The following is a 19,479-nucleotide window of genomic DNA, read 5'->3' on the forward strand; positions in this document are numbered from 1 at the left end:
GTAATTACTAATAAATCACATGTAGAAAAAAAGTAGCAGCAGCGTACTTTCCCACATCACAGAGAATAAATTGTCATCATAAAACTGCTGAAGTTTCAAGGAGAGGTTATATGAGTTATGCACTTTCTCACTGACAGTAAGTTGTAGTAGGTGCAATACCTCATAAACAGGCCTGCCTGGTGTTCTTGAGACAGTTAGAGGAATAGAGTTCTTAAGTTGTTAATGGCTGCTGTGCTTTGCATACCCTGCTTCCTTCATTACAGCTTGGCGAACTCATTCCCTTTGCTGTACCTTAGTCCTCTGTGTCTGTATGTATGTTTGGGTTTCTGCTGGTGGTTCCACATTCTGCATGCTTTCCTAAAAGTGGAGCAGTGTGCTTTCCCATATACGATAAAGATCATGGGTTAGCCTCCTACAGGCTCTGTGTTCCTGAGAAATGGGTTCTTTCTGTTGGTGATAACTCATGTTTTGATGTCATTGTTCTGAATTGTTCTTCATGTTGTAAAATTGAGTTGAAATGTACTCCCATAAGAGTTAGCTTTTCATATTGGGCTGGAAACTCTTCATCTTTGTGTAGCAATTTGTTTTATTATAACCAATGGCTTTTAATTGTACCTCCCATAATGAAGAGCTGACTTAATACTCTGTGCTAATCTTGTTATGACTTTAAAAAGGTAAGTAATTTCTCTAACCATTCCTAACAGTCATGGTAAAGTGTTAAAGGGTTTTTCAGTTTTCTTTTTTTCTTTATTTTTCACGTGAATTTTTCACTTGTAGCATGAACTTTTCTTTGTGTCTTTTTTCTATTTTTCTTGTAAAAAAAATTTTTGTGGACTGATTTTTATTTGCAGCAAAACATACCATGTAGATTTAGATAAATCCAATTTAATACAGTCATTGATTTCATTTTTCAAACCAGTCATGATTGATAGATAGAAATTGTCAGCAGGACTCTTTATTTTACCATTCCTTTAATTTATTTTTGAGTACTTTATTTCACATTCTATTTACTACTTCAGTCTATGGGAGAAAGCTTACTCTGCATTCCAGCATGATGAAATATCTTAAAGAACATAAAAATCCAGTTTGCTTAAAAACCAGAGTAATGTGAATTGAATGCTTTGGGTTTGGTTACATTCTGCCTGAACTATGCAGCGGAATGGTACTGGCTGGTAGCCCACTGTATCTTCTGCCAAGGTACATTGTAAGCCAAGAGGCTGTAGAATGGACAAACAATAAATCTATACTTTCCCTGTGAAAGGAGAGACAGCCATAGGTTGCTATTTCTGTAACTACTTGTGAATGAGAAGAATTCTAGTAAATAATACTACTAATCGCTTGCCCCAGTCAGTCATGGTACTATATGCAATGTAATATGGATTCTTTACTTAGCAGTAGCTGTGAAAAGAATACACATTTTTCATAAATGTCACAAATAACAAAGTAGTAAAACATACAAATAATGAATATGATAAAAGGCACTTAAAGCACATGACCCCATTTATACAAAGCTCCATTGCTGCTAAAACTGTATGTGTTAGAGAAGTGGTGGGTTTTATTCAAAATCATATTTTACTGCAGTTTTGTTTAAAAATAACATTTAGGATATTAATGTGCAATTCATATTAAACAAACAGAAGTTTTATGTAATAACTAATTTTGATGTCAGTTATGTTAAAACATGGTTTGTATTCTGCAGCTGTGAGCATAGGTTGGGAAACGATCAAGTCTAGCTGATCAAGCCTTTTATTTTATTATCATGGATTCCTCTTCCACAGCTGCTTTTAAAATTTGTGGGAAACAAATTATTTCTCATACTGCATATGTTGCCCATCAGGTGAGTGATAACATGGAAACTGTAGGCTGGGTGTAAGAAATCAAAAAGGAAATTTAAAGTCCTCTGTGTGCACAGAATTAAAAAAATGACCTGTATGAGGCTGTGTGTGAAGCCAGCTGTCTTTTGTTACCATTGTCATTTGGACACTGTAAGAGCAAAACTTTGTCAGCACGTTTTTTATATTAGAAGATTTGATCTGCAAATCTCAGCTGCTCTGTTCATTATAAATCTCTTGTTTTTGTCCATACACTAGCTCCACTATAGGTTGGAAGGGCTTAAAGATGAACTGAGGAGGAATAGAGGCTACAACTCGAGAGTAACTATTACTGCTCAAAGGAGCTGTTTTCCATTCGCAAACATTGCTTTGCGCTATGGGTTTGGGCTCCTTCTGTTCCTCCACTTTGTTGAAGACTCTCTCTTGACTTCCATTTTACTTCTTTAGCACTGTCTTTGTCTGCTAACATTTTTCCTCCTTCTCTAGTAGCTTTTATCTGTGTCCTTTGGATCACATATTTTAATTGGTTTGTTTTAGTAGATTGTTTCAAATGTTTGTGTTTTGTATTTTTGTTTTTTTGCCTTTTTCTTTAGGACTATGTTATCTCACTGAGTTTCATTCCACAGTTTGCTGAATCGCTTGGTTATTTTGCAACAGGCCCATTCCTCGTTTTCTCTTTTCGTATGGTTTTCAGTGAGAAATAAGAGAGCCTCTTCCATTTTAAACAGTAGTCTTACACACATAGGCCCATGTCTCCTTTTGCACACACCATCTTCTGCCTTGCCACATCCATCCTGCTTCTCTCTTTCTCTCTCTCTCTCTCTCTGCGCCCCTCTCTGCCTCTCCCTCTTTTGTGCCTTCTTTCCTACCATTATACCATCTTTTTGGTCCAGAATTGTCCTTTGGTAAATTATAGCTAAATATTTACTTCTTCCAAAGAGAGTTCATGTCATGCCTTTGAAATCTGGTAAAACAACTCTGGGCCAAATCTGAGCATCATTAATATTTTGTTTGCAGTTTTCTTGTATAGTATTTTTGGTGGGAAGGAGGGAGGGTTTGGGTTTTTTCTGTTTGGTTTTTTTTTAAACGACAGTTTTTTTCAGGGAAGGACACCATAACCCACTCTAAGTTGCAACATTACTTTCCATAAGTTATTCCATTACAATAAGTAGACTGTGTTGCGCTGTAGAATCCAGTTTTTTTATGTGAATATACATTTGGGGCAAGCTGCTGTGGAACAGAAGAAAGAGGTTTAGAAGGTGGGGCACTGTCGGTTTCAGCCTTAAATGGTTGTTCCTTTCTGAAGACAGCTTTTTGGGGCTTGAGTGTGTACCATTATTCATCAATTGCTAGATCATACATACTCACTTTATAGGTAATTCTTCTGTAACTGCAAATTGAAACTGTAATCTGAAAGATAATCTGGATTCACTCCTTCACTTTACAGCAGAGACAAATGTTCTGCAGGGAAATTACACCCTCAGCGTCACCTGTGCTATTCCACTTCTTTCATCGCATGTACACCATTCTACTTTATTAGTCCTCTCACTGAAATTTCGCAATACATGTGTCAATAAAGTAAAAAAGAGAAAGATTCCATTCATACTCTCTCAGAGGTTTGTCTTCCTGTGAAGTACTTTACCTGGGTTTTGTCCACACAAAGAGCTTTTTATGCAAGCATTACCAGTTCAGTCAGCTGACCTACCAGAAGATAGACTGGTGTTCAAATTAGTTCATCTAAAAACTTGCAACTTCAGTGTTATTATGCAGTGAGCTATCTTTCCAAACCTGCAAAGAATTAACAAGAGCTAATGTTTCAGTATAGATAAGGTTTGAACTGTGTTGTGTTTACAGGACTCATACTCTTCAAAAAACAATTGTTTTTTTAAATCTGCATGGTAAACAAATGGAACTCTAAATATCCAGTGTTACTAGAATATTAGACCAATGTGAATCCTCCCATTTCCGTGGAGTCAGACTAAAGTATCTGGAATAGCACGGTGGCAGCTAAGCATCTAGGAAGAGGATTTGTTGAGAAACCAGTTGTCATTCTCACAGTTACTTTTTAAAGCACAATTGCACTGTAAAATTCATACTGAACATAGCAAAAAGAAACAACTGAGTAAATTTATCTGGCTCCAGCCAGGAGCTGTTTATACAGTTGTGAGTTGCTTATATGATTGCAAAGGAAGTCTTATTAAATATCTTCAGAGTCAACACAATCTAAATTGAGTATTTTAAACTCTTTCTATAATACCTGAAAATATGAATAATAGAATTTTAAAGCAGGTCATGATAATAGAGTTATATTAGTATTTTGTCTAGTCATAAAACAGGACCTAGATTCAGAGTTACTGTAATTAAAATTGTGTAAGAAAACGTGGATTTTCTGTTTAAAACTGAAGCTTAACACATAATTTTAGCCACTGTGTTCTTTGAATTTACTCTGTTACTCTCCTTAGGCCATCTTGTTTCTTGGGGGGCAGGGAGGGTGCATCAAATTGCTTGTATCAGGTTCTGACCATCAGCTACTACCCTTCTGCTTAAATATACTTATGTCATTTAGAGTATGTAAGAATGTTGTTGAAAATATGTATAGCCTCTGTCTTAGATCCCAGGAGCTTGCCCATTATATCTCTGTATTTTGCATTCTTGTTAACTTCTGTAGCTCATAGGCTCTGTGCTCTCTCTGCAGGTCCAGTCTAGGTGCAGCAGCAAGGAGAACATCCTTAGAGCAAGTAAGTACTGAAACTTCATAGCTCTGTTGAGAAACTAAGACGGTTCAGAAGGCAGCAAATGATAGATGAAAAGAGAAGGGTATGGTTGGGACATAAGTGGGTTTGCAGAAGAAATTTAATAACTTAAGATAATGAAATTCATTCCAAAGAGAAAATAAAAGTGTAAATAGCTCATAGTGTTCATGTATTAATGGATAGTTGCCTTCTAATTTTTTCTTCCAAGTTGGTCTTCTAATGACGTGAAGGTCTGTGTTGGTTTTGGTGATGTGTTGTTGTAAATGATCATATGTGTGCAAGTTCTATGGGCAAAAAGAATCAACACTCAATGAAAATGGAAATTCTCAATTTAAATAGATATGATTTTTATTTTCATACCTGAACATGAAATTGAATGTTGGGTTACATAAAACCAAACCAAAAAATGTAAAGGTTAAGAATTCAGATTTGATCCAAATGACCTGTTCTTTAATTTGCACAATTCCTTTCCTTTGTTTTATGGAAATCTTTCCTAGTCTAAAATTTGATCCAACATATGTGTGTGTGTAGATATATATATATAACAACAGGAATAAGTTGTTTTGGTGATAAGAGAGGAAGCTGTGAGGAATTTTCTCCCTTATGCAACTGATTGACTTAGCTGCTTCAAAGCTAGAGGATTAGTTTGTCATGCAAAATGCTGCTTAATGCAAGTAGTTATTTTTAGAGCCATCTAACATTTGACATTAGCGAAAGATAACTTGGGAAGATCTGAGGAGTTGTTTAATGTCATTTACTTGTAATTAAAAAGTACCACTTTTAGAATTTAAAAATCATTATTTGTTTGTCTCTGGGGCTGTTTAAATGTATGATACCTCTAAAAGAAGAGTTAGCATTTGTTTGTAGGGAGAAATAGGGAGAGAGAAGGGTCAGTAGTAACACATGCGTCTTTCTTCCAGTCTTCATTAAGGTTATTCATGCTAGTGTTAAACCTGAAGGGGCTCTATTTTTGAGTATGTATTTTCTTGACTTCATTTGCAGAAATAATGGGTGATACTTTTGGTGTTGGAACAAAGTTGTCAGAGATTAAGGGATTTTATCTATTTTCAAAAACACTGTGTTGAAGAACGGATTTCTCTGTAGCTTTTAACAGAACCTCTGACTTAAGCAAATTACATGTATTAGACATAGAGTTCCAAATCTGAAGGTATCTGGGCATCAAAGCATTCAAAGCCTCTGAATTCATTCATGTTTTAAGGGTTAAAGAGGTGAAATGTTAGTTTTTGAAGTAGTTAACAATGAATTTTAGGTAGCAGTACCACATAAACATTAAAGCGCCTAATGGCTGTAGCATAAAGGTTGTTTGCTGGCACACAATTCCCCCAGCTTTCACTGCTGTGACATATTTTTTCCTAGCATCTTCCTTCATTTTTTCCAACTTTTCCTTTTAAGAAAATAGTTTCTTAATTTATACAGTCAGGAAAAGGTTTTTAACATATATTGTGTGGAATCTGCTGGACCTGCAGGAATTATGGTGCTGCTAAGCAGGGTTTCTTTCTCTATGCAGAGAAAGGTATGGGAAGTTCGACTGTGTCTCACATGCTGTTCTTTCCTTTTCCTCATTTTTATGAGGTTGCTAACAAAATACAGGCATAATAATGGAAAATATAAGCTTGCTAGGGACATCCCTCTTATTAAGTCCAGGAATGCAGTTTTTCCACTAGTTACATTTTGTCTTACAATAGTTTAATTTGGATCATTTCTCCCTAGTATGCTTATGAGAAAGCCATGTTTAAGAGTGTGAAAAGTCTTAATATAATTAAAATATATCTCATCAGCTGTTTCTCTTTTCCTCAGTATGCCAACTGCTATGTTAAGGAAAGGAATTAAGTCAGTTAGAAATTATTTGTGCTTGACAAATTTGCAGTGCCTGCTTTTATCATCATGTTATTTTCTAAATACATACAAAGAGATTGTTCAAATAATGTCTTCCAGAATCGTCCTTGGGACTGGAATTAGGTGGGCAGTTTTGTTTGTCTCTACTTCTTCCTCTTAAAGATAGTTACTGTGTTAACAGCAAAAAATAAATTAGTGAACAATCTCCCACATAGAGAGACAAGCATGCATCAGTGCTGAAGGTTTTGTATATACAGACTGGTGAAGTGACCTTCTCTTCTGAAGGAAAAAGTTAGATTGCATGATTGTTGTACTATTTTTGTACTTATTTTTATTAGAAGACTACATTTAAAGCAATAATCCGTTTTTTTCCAGAATGTGAAGGCGTGTGCAGCAGCAAATGGGATATTTAGGTAGCTACTGCAAACCAAAATCATGTCATTAAAAATTAGTTTCTATTATTTGTTAATGCTATCTTATTATAATTTATGTTGCTTTAGGAATATCATTACATATTACATATAGAACGTCATCCACTTTGGCTCTCATAAATACCTTCTTGTTCTAGGCAAATCCATTCAAGATATTTCTACAGATGTCATTTTCTTAATCTTCTGGTTTTTATCTGTTACTCTTATTTATGTATTCCTGCAATAGTTCCCTCTCTTCAGCTGCTTATCTTCACTTTCAAAATCCTTCAAAGCTTGTTGTCCCCTTGTTTAGTCTCTTAGTAAGTATCAAGAAATCAAACATGCTGCTGGCTTCATTTTCAAACAACTTTTGTCATATTTTCTCCCAACCTGTCCCTCATACATGGGAAAGTAAACTTCCATTAATCTATCCTACTACCTTCACTCAAATTATATTATATTTATATTAAATTATATTTAAATGTCACTTTGCTATGGTGACTACAAAGTCTTGACAATGGGTAGGATGCCTACTAGCTGGAAACACTACTGTCCTGACTGTCCAGTGATTTCATTGTACTTCCCTCTATCTTGCTTTCAAACCTTTTGACTCCCATCTCACTCTTGGATTGCAATCTCCCCGGGACAGTGTCCATTTTTATGTTTTAGCTGTGCACTGCACATAGCATAGAGATGTGTTTGTTGAGAACAGAATGAGGAGTGAATCACCCTGAGTTCATAGTTCATAGAACTGAGTTAGCCTCGGATTATCATCTTCAGTATAAAATACTGTATCATCTTGAAGGGTTTCTGTTTCTGATTAACTGATCCTTTCATGCTCAGCAAGACTTCTGGTATGTTTTTCACGACAAGTAAGGATATACATTTTTGTGAACTTTTTCAACTGTAAATTGCATTTGTTTTAAATCTCTCTTTTGATTCTAGTTGAATGCAGTGCCTTCCCAGTGTCTGACATAAATGCTCAATAGTGATAACTAACTAATTTAATTTACCCCAAAGTGCCAGAATAATTTCAGTAAAGTGGTTTAAATGAACATCACTGTGTACATCTACACGTTGTAGCATACATAAACTTGGTGCTCTCTTGTTGCAGGTCACAGTGCTGTTGACATTACCAAGGTAGCAAGAAGACACCGCATGTCTCCATTCCCATTGACATCTATGGACAAGGCCTTCATCACAGTTCTGGAGATGACCCCAGTGCTTGGAACAGAAATCATCAATTACAGAGGTATTTTAAGTTGGATTCTTTGTGAGGATTAGGGTAATTATTTCCTTATTTTACAACCTTCTTACGCACTTGCTCTTTTATTAATGCTGTGAGGTGTCTGAGACAGTACCTTCTCCAGGAGAAACTGCTTTAGGAAATGCCAATAATAGGAGCAGAAGTCTCCTTTCAAAGTCAGGAGAATGTTGACTGAGCTCAGTGCTGCTCCCTGACGGAATCTGTAATGGAACTCTAATTAAATATATAAATGAATTTTCTTCTGGTCTGTGTTATATGCAACAAAGCTAAAACATGGAAACGACAATTTGCCTCAGTGGTTGATTTGACACTAGACTTTTGTAGATGCCAAGTAGCTCCAAGTTGTACTGTGATCGATCACTCTTCTCTTTACTGCAGGAGATTCTCACTAACTCCCTTTCCAGTCTGAGATTAATGATCAAATCAAAGTGATTATTGATTCCAGGTCACATTTTCCATGTCTATATCTTTTACAGTTTGTCGCAGTCTGTTTTTCCAGATCCTACTTGGCCTACTAGTCATTCCAGAGTTTGCCTCCTCTTCTCATAAAGGCAACATAATTCCCTTTCTATTCTACCACTACATTTGATCCTTTTCTGATACTTACTTGCATTTAATGTTTGCTTTATTGAAACTTTATAATCAAGGGCAACTGTTACTGATTTATACAGTGAGGTTGTCTTAAAAGGCACCAAACAGCAGGCAAAATGTCAGACTTTGTAACTGTGTCTATACTCGTAAATAAATGAGGATAGGCGAAGCCATTTTCTGGCCTTAAAAGGAATTAGCAGGGCACCTCTCGTGTTTATTCAGCTAAACTGTCCTCCCTCCTGAAATAGTGTGTTCATAATGCATATTAGGTGTCTCCCTTGCTTCTGCTATCCCTTTGTCATGGTTTAACCACAGCCAGCAACTAAGCCCCTGTATTGGTTTTATGTGGCAAGGTTTTGGTAGCGGGGGGGGGTTACAGGGGTGACTCCTGTAAGAAGCTGCTGGAAGCTTCCCCTGTGTTCGAGAGAGAGCGAGCCTATACCAGCTGGCTCTAAGATGGACCCGCCGCCGGCCAAGGCCGAGCCAATCAGTGATAGTGGTAACGTCTCTGTGATAACATTTTTAAGAAGGAAAAAAAAGTTGGGACGTGGAAAACAGCCACCGGAGAGAGGAGTGAGAACATGTAAGAGAAACAAGCCTGCGGACACCAAGGTCAGTGCAGAAGGAGGGGGAGGAGATGCTCCAGGCGCCGGAGCGAAGATTCCCCTGCAGCCCGTGGTGAAGACCCTGGTGAGGCAGGCTGTCCCCCTGCAGTCCAGGGAGGTCCATGGTGGGGCAGATATCCACCTGCAGCCCGTGGAGGTCCCCACGCCGGAGCAGGTGGGTTCCTGAAGGAGGCTGTGACCCCGTGGGAACCCTGCGCTGGAGCAGGTTCCTGGCAGGACCTGCGGATCTGTGGAGAGAGGAGCCCACGGAGCAGGTTTTCTGGCAGGACTTGTGACCCCGTGGGGGACCCACGCTGGAGCAGTCTGTGCCTGAAGGACTGCACACCGTGGAAAGGACCCATGCTGGAGCAGTTCGTGAAGAACTGCAGCCCGTGGGAATGGCCCACTTTGGAGAAAGTTCGTGGAGGACTGTCTCCCGTGGGTGGGACCCCACGTTGGAGCAGGGGAAGAGTGTGATGAGCCCTCGCCCTGAGGAGGTGAAGCGGCAGAAAATAACGTGATGACCGTAAACCCCATCCCTGTCCCCCTTGTGCCGCTGGGGGGGCTTGGTGGAGAAATCCGGGAGTGAAGTTGTGCCCGGGAAGAAGGGAGGGGTGGAGGGAAGGTGTTCTGAGATTTCGTTTTATTTCTCATTTACCTTACTCTGGCTGATTTGTAATAAAAAGTGAGCTAATTTTCCCTAAGCTGAGTCTGTTTTGCCCGTGATGGTAATTAGTGAATGATCTCTCCTGTCCTTATCTCGACCCGCAAGTTTTTTGTTATATTTTTCTCTCCCCTGTCCAGCTGAGGATGCGGGAGTGATAGAACGGCTTTGGTGGGCACCTGGCGTCCAGCCAGGGTCAACCCATCACAGCCCCACACAGCCACTTGCTTACTTCCCCCAGTGGGATGGGAGAGAGAATCGGAAGAGTAAAAATGAGAAAACTTGTGGGTTGAGATAAAGACAGTTTAATAGGTAAAGCAAAAGCTGCACATGCAAGCAAAGCAAAACAAGGAATTCATTCACCACTTCCCATCGGCAGGCAGGTGTTCAGCCATCTCCAGGAAAGCAGGGCCCCATCATGTGTAACAGTTACTTGGGAAGACAAACACCATCATTTCAAACATCCCCCCCTTCCTTCTTCTTCCCCCAGCTTTATATGCTGTGAATTACGCCATATGGTCTGGAATATCCCTTTGGTCAGCTGGGATCAGCTGTCCCATCTGTGTCCCCTCCCAACTCCTTGTGCACCCCCAGCCCACTCGCCAGTGGGGTGGAGTGAGAAGCAGAAAAGGCCTTGACTCTGTGTAAGCACTGCTCAGCAGTAACAAAAACATCCCTGTGTTATCAACACTGTTTTCAGCACAAATCCAAAACATAGCCCCATACCAGCTACTATGAAGGAAATTAACTCTATTGCAGCCAAAACCAGCACACCCTTACACCAAACCTGGGCATTATCTGAGAGAGTCTTCTTGGCACAGAACAAAACTATGATGGGAAGCATGCTGCAAGTAATCCTCAAGTAGGCAGGGAAGAGGAAACCTCCTCCAGGGATTCCTCCAGATTTTGCAAAGGTAAGGTGGTGAGCGAAGAGACAGTGGAACCACAAGCCTCAAGAGGCAAAATGTTCAGGACATCGGTGGACTCCAGATAGCAGAGTGGTACAAGTGGTTTCCGAATGGGGTATTCTGTCTTTTGGCTTGAAAGTTCAAAGTTTTCATGCTCTTCACCTACCACAAACCTTTGAGATGTCTTCATATTGGCATACTGATTTAGCAGACTGTACATAGAATCCCACCTGTACGTTTAGTCACTCCAAGTGGAGACCAGCACTCCCCTGTGCCTTGGTAGCACAAAGCAGATCTCTGAGAGGATGCTGCATATCCTGCATTCAGAACAGCACCAATACTGGATCAACAAGGAATGCATATTACACCCTGCACTTTCATAATGGTGTGCATATTAGAAGAAGGCATTAAGGTCTAAATGCCTGAGCATAGTTATTAGATCTTTTGGGATAGCTGTCAGTTAAATGTCTTTGCTAAGACAGCCCTTTGTGGACAGTATGATGAGCCACAGTGTTAGGTACATTTAGTCCAAATAGGTGCTATGTATACGACACTGAACTCCTGAAATAAACGATAAAAATCCGGCATATACCTCCCTGAAAAATAAGCACAGCATATGTTTATTTTGCTACATAAGGTACTGTTAAGGTACTGTAGCATTATTATTCCTTTTTGCATAAAAATAGTTTTGACATTTTAAACCTCTAGTGCAAAACTAAGTGAAGAAATAAGTTCTTGAGTTTAGGTTGTATTGATTATAGGGAAAAACAAGTATCGCTAAGCTGTTATTTTTCCTTTTTTTGTCCTTGATTCTAGAAATATGTCTTATTCTCTTGTCCTTTTATCTTTATTTTCTTTTTTCTCCATCTCTCTATTTTTTCCACTTCTGGATGAAAACTTACATACTGTTTCACAATGTTTTTGTATTGCTGCTATTGTATTTCTGGACAGAAGCTGTATTTTCCCTAGAAGTTGATAAAATGTGGCTAAAAATATTCTAGGTAGACAGAGAATAAGCATAATCCTCACATGCTACATGTATGTTGATCTACAGAACAATAACGTCGCCATCTATTTATATGTATACACCAGTCTTTGTGCAAACATATTTATATCAACAGTAGGTAGCAGCTTTTTCATATATCTCATTTGTAAGCTTCTTCATTAGAACCATGGTGAAATCAGACAAAATCACAGTATATATGATTTCTTCCTGCAACATGCTTTGGACAAGATTTCGCCATGTATTTTACTTTAATATTAAAAACCATTCAAAATATGGACTAAGTAACAGTTTTGTGTTAATACTGATAATGTTACCGTACCAATAACAGAGTGATTCTATTCAGACTACATGCTCTTCAAAATGTCCTTACAGAGACAGAATGGCAGTAATTGTTCTTAGCTAGATGCTTATATTCGCTATAGAGTTTTATATACTCTAATTTGTCAAAAGGCAATTTGGTTGCTTCTGTTCTTATTCTACTATATGGGAATATACTGTCAAGGTAAGAGAAGGTATTGTAATATACTTTATAATATCTTAGTTGATATTGCTTCTAAGTCTGGAACATATTGATTATTATTCCTGGCACTGTTATTCTTTAAAAAATAATGTTCTGAGTCTGCTAAGATACTTCACTTATGACCCTCTTCCCTCCCACCCAAAATAAAAGAGTTAGATACATGGTAAGATTGTCAGCTGTAGAGATACATTCTTGGTTTTTCACATAATTGAATGAAAATATTAACAAAGACTTATTCCTTCATATTTTTGCACTGTAATGCAAAATTCTATTCCTTCATATTTTTGCACTGTAATGCAAAATTCTATCTCCCAATTTATTTTTCAACAAGTATACACTTATTTTAGCACTGTAAGATTTCCTAATACATAGTATGAAATTTCAGGATGAGCCTTTAGGAGGCATCCTAAAGGATATATCTGTGTCTGTGATGGAAATATCTGTGAATTGGAAATTCAATTCTCTTAATCTACAGACACAAATCTCAAGATGGAATCTCATTTTCAGAAGTTCTTAAGGGATCACTGTAGTGTTATACAGACAAATATATAGGATTTTTTTGTATAGGCATATATATGTATATGTGTGTGTATGCATGCGTGCGCACACATATATGTTAGTTTGCTAAAAAAAATTTATTTTGAAGAATACAGTTAATTAAGAACCAATTTTTCTTTTCATTATGTATTCATTTATTTTTCAGTTAATATACCTGTAATTTCAGGAGATAATAAAAATGTAGTCGTGGAGATCTGAATCCTAATTAACTGTACTCAGAAAAGCACTATTGTGCTGTGTTTGTTTTCTTCATGGTTTTGTGTCTTGAATTAACACTGAGCTCCTGAAAATTACCTTTCAGAAGCACAATTTCTCTGTAAGGAAAGCGAAATGCTTAAAGTTCTAGGACTGCAATTTATTTCATTAAAAAATTACCTAATTAATTTTAACCTGATTTATTTACATTACGAAACATATTACACAGTATTCATCCTCATAAATAAAGCTGCTGAATGTTACTCTGTGCAAGTAGCCAGTACAGTCCTGACTTTATTCTTGATTAAGTCAAGGCATGCTGTAGTCTCTCAAATCTATTCTCTCCTAACATAAGGGGGAGGATGAGTAAAGTCATCTTTTGAAACATAACTTTCACATTGGTAAGTGTATTGCTTAGTGCCTCTATAGGTCATTTAGCCTCTTCCATATTAAAAAAAAAAATAATAGAAAGTCCTAAAACTTTTTACAGAAGTCCCATGAACCAAAGGCATCTGAAGCATATTTCCCACCTGCCATCATCAATATCTGGTATGAAGCCCCCAATTAGCCTTTTATTCCAGCTAAATGCAGTTACCTGAACATTGGTCCATGGGTATATAAGGTTAAGTTTCTAGACAGCATGATAATGATAATTCTTCTGAAACTAAGAAGAGGCAGAAGTTTGATACTAAAAGTACAAAGCAGAGGCAGTCCACACTTCATGGGCTTAAGCCTCAGAATGGAGCAGTTTTTCTGATCTAGTCCAAGAGCCCTGTAATTTCTGTAGAGCTTGGACATTTTTTTCCATTGCTTATTCATTTCAAACTAGCTGATTATTTTGATAGCATTGCCTTTTCATATCACACTGAAGTGCTACCAGGGCAATATTTACAAAATGGGAACAAATCCATCACCTCTAGTACAATACCTGTCTCACTGCTTTATCGCAGTACCAATACCCTGAGAAATCAAAATTCTTCACAGAACTGTACCAGTTTTACCAGCTAAGCTTTAGAAAATACCCAACTTTGAAAAGTGAGTTTAATGTAATTCTGCATTTTGTGTTAGAATCGGAAAGCTGTGGACATCACAAGGGGCAGTTTGATGACATGAAAATATTTCAGAACATCTTTTTTGAATTACATTTAATCAAAATAAGGTCAAACAGTGTGTTTCTAAAATAATTGCTCAAATAAAGGAGAGTACAGAGGTACTTCAGATTGTCCTTTATTTGCTGACTTGCTTCATTTTAAATGCCTACGGCTTCAGCAAATAATTCTTACTTTTTTGCCCCCTTAATGAAATTCATTCCCGCTACTGGTTGGCTATTTATTCTCTTCAAATACTGCATGGCAGAATGCCGGGAACATACTGTTCAACTTTGGTCTAATTGGTGTGACTTTGCATGCAGACAAGAAGTAAAATGAAGACACAACACTGCTAAAATTAGAAGCATCACTTTTGTATGAGATTTTGTGCATCTATGAACAGAGGGTGTTTCTACTAGGCCTTTGATAGCTGCCTTTTCTATGCTATAATTTAAATGTCTGTGTCTGTATTCCTTTATTCAGTGCAAGTGTACAAGCTTTCATGAGCTTTCTGATAACTTCTGTATTGTATATCGCAGACAGTGATACGCAGTGATGCACAGACGTATTAATAGCCATCAGAAAGGTGCTTTTCTAGTGGCTTTAACAGGTTTTATTAGCATTTTCATGGCAATACCTATTTCAAAAATGCAACATAAATATTTGCCGCAGGCTGAAAGTTGATACATATGGATGTGAGCACAATGATGTTATAGTTGTTAATATAATTAACTACTAACTAAATAACTTTGTGTTAATAAGTAAAATATAATCTCCATTATAATACCACTTCACTGGAGCTGAACATTTTCAAATCAAGTAGGTGCACTTTTTAACAAAACCTGTCCATTTAGTGTGCAATGTTGGGTCTTCTGCCTTCCCAGCAAATCCAGAACTACATCGATTTCCCTGTCTGTAAAACAAGAAACACCCTTTATGTATGTCTCTCTTTTTTGGCATGTCTGAAAGATCATAATCTATAAGCTACATATCCACGCAAATTATCCTGGCAGAAGTATTCATGCATCCTCTCACTCCTTCATACTTTCAGCTGGATATTGCCTTCCTGTGCACCAACGCACTCTGAAGAGCTGTGGCTTCTATTACGAGATGAGCTTCCCTTCTACTTAGACATACTAGGATCAAACTGATCTCAGTGGTTCTGACCCATGTGCCCCTTCCCAGTCCATTCAATCACACACGTAATAAATCTTTTTTCTCATTCTCACACTGTATGAAGGGATAAGATACATATTTTCCATTCTGTTCCATATCATACTAAAAAAAGCTCTTGCTGGTGCCTTAAAAGCAAACTAATAGTGCACAGTTGACTGAGGGTGAAGTAATTCGTATCAGTCTCTACAGTGAGACAGAGCCGATTTACAACTCGTCAGTCATAGTTGCTAAGTGAAGGGAAAGAGTATGTTCGAAACACCTATTAAAATATTTAGAACTATAGTAGCGTAAATTTACATATATAATCCTGACACTTATGTGCACTTACCCTCCATTAAGCAGAAATGCTCTCAGCAATTAGGCAAAGTTAATCTATTGCAAAACTTTGTCAGTTTATGGAAACTTGCCTATCATTACTGTTTATGTTGAGTCCTCTGGGCTCAATCCATCCTCTCTCACCTTTTGCACCCAGGATTCACTTTTGAAATGTTATTTTAAAAGCTTTTAAAAAAAAGAAGAGCTTTTCTTTTAAAATGGAAATACACAGAAGTATGTATTTTTAAAAGATTTCAGGAGAAAAGCTTGTCCTGAAGAAACAAATATTTGGGTTTTTTTCTGTCTGATCCTGTATCGGAGCTAATACCTCTGCGTTTGGATACCTGATATTCAGATCTACTGTCAACAATTTCACTATAACCAGGAACACAGCTTACTGAAAAAAATCTTTCATCAGTACTTTCAGAGTCCAGTCTTTTTTCATTTATGTAGAGGCAGAAATCAAAAACCTGAGAGGTCTATTCATGTCACATACACATACATTTCATCCATCAGAGCACACTGCTGTTCGCTTTTTTTCTGTTTCACTAGCTGTAATGACATGGAGCATGGTCTTTTCTCTTTTCTAGATGGAATGGGCCGAGTCCTTGCTCAAGATGTATATGCAAAAGATAATCTACCACCATTTCCAGCATCAGTAAAAGATGGCTATGCTGTCAGAGGTAAACACTCACTTTGTAGACATGCAGTATAGTGTCTGTAAAACCACTTTATAACATGTTAATTCACCTATTTGGGATCCAGCAGTGGTTATTTTGGTTGAGATTTCATTCAGGTCATTGCTGAAGTCACAGTTACGTAGAATGCAGCTGTGTTGAAAGAAGACAATAAAGTTCAATTCAGATCTTTTAAGTGGATACATATGTACGTGAGCAAAGGTACATCCATGTGTGCTCATGGACTTGCACCTGTGTTGGTAGTGAGTTTCTTGGAAACATAAAGAATTCAGGAGAGTAACAGAACATCCGTTTCTGAATGACAGATTCTTCTTCTATTCCTCTGTTTTTTATTTAATTGGGAATTTCTTATATCTGTTACTTCGTTGAACTGTCACAGATCCAGCTTCCTATTTGTGAATTATTTTATGATTGCATTAGAGTATTTTCAAAAATACATATCAGAACGTACTCTTATGGAGGCACCTCAAAAGAAAATCTCAATTTACTTAGAAAATATTGCAGTTGCTGTATAAAATAGAATTAGTAGTGTGACTTCATGGAGCAAGCAGCGAGTGGTTTCCCAGGAGAACTCAATGCATCCTCTGCTTTGCCACTAGGTGCTGCATGATGTTGAGCAAGTTGCTTCTCTGTGCGTCAGTTTTCCCTTTGTAAAATAAGGCTAATGATATTCACCTCAGATATCTATAGAGGAAAATTAACATATATATGATGGAACATTATACTAGTAGTGATTCATTGTGGTAGGGGTTGAATCATCGTAACACCGTGTTGAAATTTGGACACAATAGCCAACTTTTTTCAGTGGACATTAAAATATCTTTTTTGTTACTGGCAGCTGAAACAATGGAAAGCAGCTGTCCATGAAACAGACTGTCTGCAAACCCAGTCAATGAATGTAGTCCAATAGCTTCCCCATGGATTTGATATAAAAATAAAATTCCAGGTGTACAAGACAGGTTTGACTGCAGATGTCTGTCATCTATGTGTGTGAGAGACAGGCAGACCAAAATGACCAGTAATAGCAGCAAGGGAGTGCAGATGTAGCCAGAGAAGTACAGGTAATATAACACTGAGAAAAGCTGAGAAGGGGAGCTCTGAGTAGAATGCTGACTGACAAAGGCTTTGGGATCAAGCAGATGCTGTCTTGCAGCCTGATTGCTACAAGGTAAGGGAAAGCACAAGTACAATCTCAGTAAACACGCAGAATGAGCAGAACGATCATGAACGCCGTCTTCAACAGCTTCTGTCTGAACCAACTCACAGGACCCTAATTTTGGTGGTGGATTCAAACAGAGTAACAGTAAGGTACTTGAATGCATCCATAGGAGGGCAACAAAGCTGGTGTAAGGGCTGGACAGAATGTCCTATGAGGAGCAGCTAAGGGCTTTGGGCTTGTCTAGTTTGGAGAAAAGGAGGCTGAGGGGCGACCTCATTGCTCTGTACAGCTTCCTGCAGAGGGGAAGTGGAGAGGGAGGTGCTGAGCTCTTCTCCCTGGGATCCAGTGACAGGACACATGGGAATGGTTCAAAGCTGTGCCAGGGGAGGTTCAGAGTTGGCATTAGGAAGCATTTCTTTACCGAGAGGGTGGTCAGACACTGGAACAGGCTTCCTAGAGAGGTGGTCGATGCCCCATGCCTGCCGGTGTTTAAGAGGCATTTGAACAATGCCCTTAATAATATGCTTTGACTTTTGGTCAGCCCTGAAGTAGTCAGGCAGTTGGACTAAGTGATCATTGTAGGTCCCTTCTAGCTGAAATAATTCTATTCTATTCTACTCTATTCTAAATTGTTCTTGCAGACCCGTTATCACAGGATATGAGAAACAAAGCTTGTAGGCAGAAATAATATTGACTACATTAACACATATTTTTTACAAAAAAATAAACGATTAGCTTTCAGTCACATAAACCTGTTTGCCCAAAACCTTGTCCGCTTTTTTCAAGCCGTATCAGTTGTGTATCTTCTATAAACTTTGTCTCCATATCATTATTAATGGGGGAATAAAATCTAATTCAGTAGCATTTTATCAGGTTTAAAATAATGTAGCTATTAGGGAATTTTTTCTTTTCTTTTGCTGGATCATCCCAGCGCATTTTTTTCAGTGAAGGTCTGACAACTGTATTCAGTAGTAGTATATGCATTATTCAAAGACAAGTAGTTGAAGAGTCCTTTTCCACTTTCTTATTTTAGAGTTTGTTCGAAAGCTCACAGATGAGGCTGTTGATAGACTTTTAAAGTTAAGTTAATCATTAGTCTTCAAACATGACTAAGTACCATAGATCACCATCTGCAGAGCTGCAGCTGAATTATGAGTACAAATGTGATAAATCATTATACAGACTGAATGGGCATCCTTCCTGAAAGCAATTCTTCTCAATACAATAAGGTTATCTTGCTGTATATTCAGGGCTTTCAAAATAAACCAGAAGGTATTAAGATAAAGGTTGTCACTGATTAGACTTCATCTCTGAGAAATCAACTTTTGACAGTTAAAGATTTAAAATTAATAAAAAAACATATTTAAATATGATTGTATGAACCCAGTTTGTCTGAAGACTCTTGACAGCATGGCTGCTGTGCTTGGACAGGCAGACTTGCTTGTGCTTCATACATGCTTCACACCATGGTGGAGCCTATAATACCACTAATGCAGCTTGCTGAAAGACCTTTGAGGCAGGCAGAAGCTTAAAGTTCATTAGTAATGGTGCCTTTGTTGTCCCTGTAAAAATACAGATCTGGCTAAATTAGAAGTCCTGGAGACTCAGTTTGTTAAATCAATGATCTCTGACTTCTAATTTTCAGAATGGCTTCAGTGAAAGGTATAAGGTAACTAGTTCAGTGCTACCTCCTAAAATTACAAAAAGAAACAGAACACAGACTTCTAATGTGGCAGTCCAAGTTGCATTATCTTAGCCCTAGTGCTTTTCAGAAAATGCCAAACCTGTATGGTCATCTATACAGTCTGTAACCACTGCACTTGTCCACATTTTCCTCCAAAGGCAGAGACAGAATCTAGAAATGTCAATATTCCATT

General features: G+C 37.9%; 1 protein-coding gene across 11 annotated transcripts in view; it reads left to right on the forward strand.

Annotated features, from left to right (window-relative positions):
- GPHN (gephyrin) overlaps positions 1-19,479 on the forward strand; it is a 312,924-nt gene that overhangs the window by 253,403 nt on the left and 40,042 nt on the right. For 6 of the 11 annotated variants that reach the window (XM_069784161.1, XM_069784159.1, XM_069784160.1 and 3 more), the window contains 3 exons: positions 4,528-4,570; positions 7,967-8,104; positions 16,336-16,428. In XM_069784161.1, the coding sequence (XP_069640262.1) occupies positions 4,528-4,570; positions 7,967-8,104; positions 16,336-16,428 (274 nt within the window). Of the gene's footprint in view, positions 1-2,090; positions 2,154-4,527; positions 4,571-7,966; positions 8,105-16,335; positions 16,429-19,479 lie in introns of all 11 variants that reach the window. The other 5 variants (XM_069784153.1, XM_069784156.1, XM_069784154.1 and 2 more) reach the window with 1 other exon arrangement.

The sequence above is a fragment of the Haliaeetus albicilla genome, chromosome 5 (assembly GCF_947461875.1).
Source record: "Haliaeetus albicilla chromosome 5, bHalAlb1.1, whole genome shotgun sequence".
NCBI lineage: Eukaryota > Metazoa > Chordata > Aves > Accipitriformes > Accipitridae > Haliaeetus > Haliaeetus albicilla.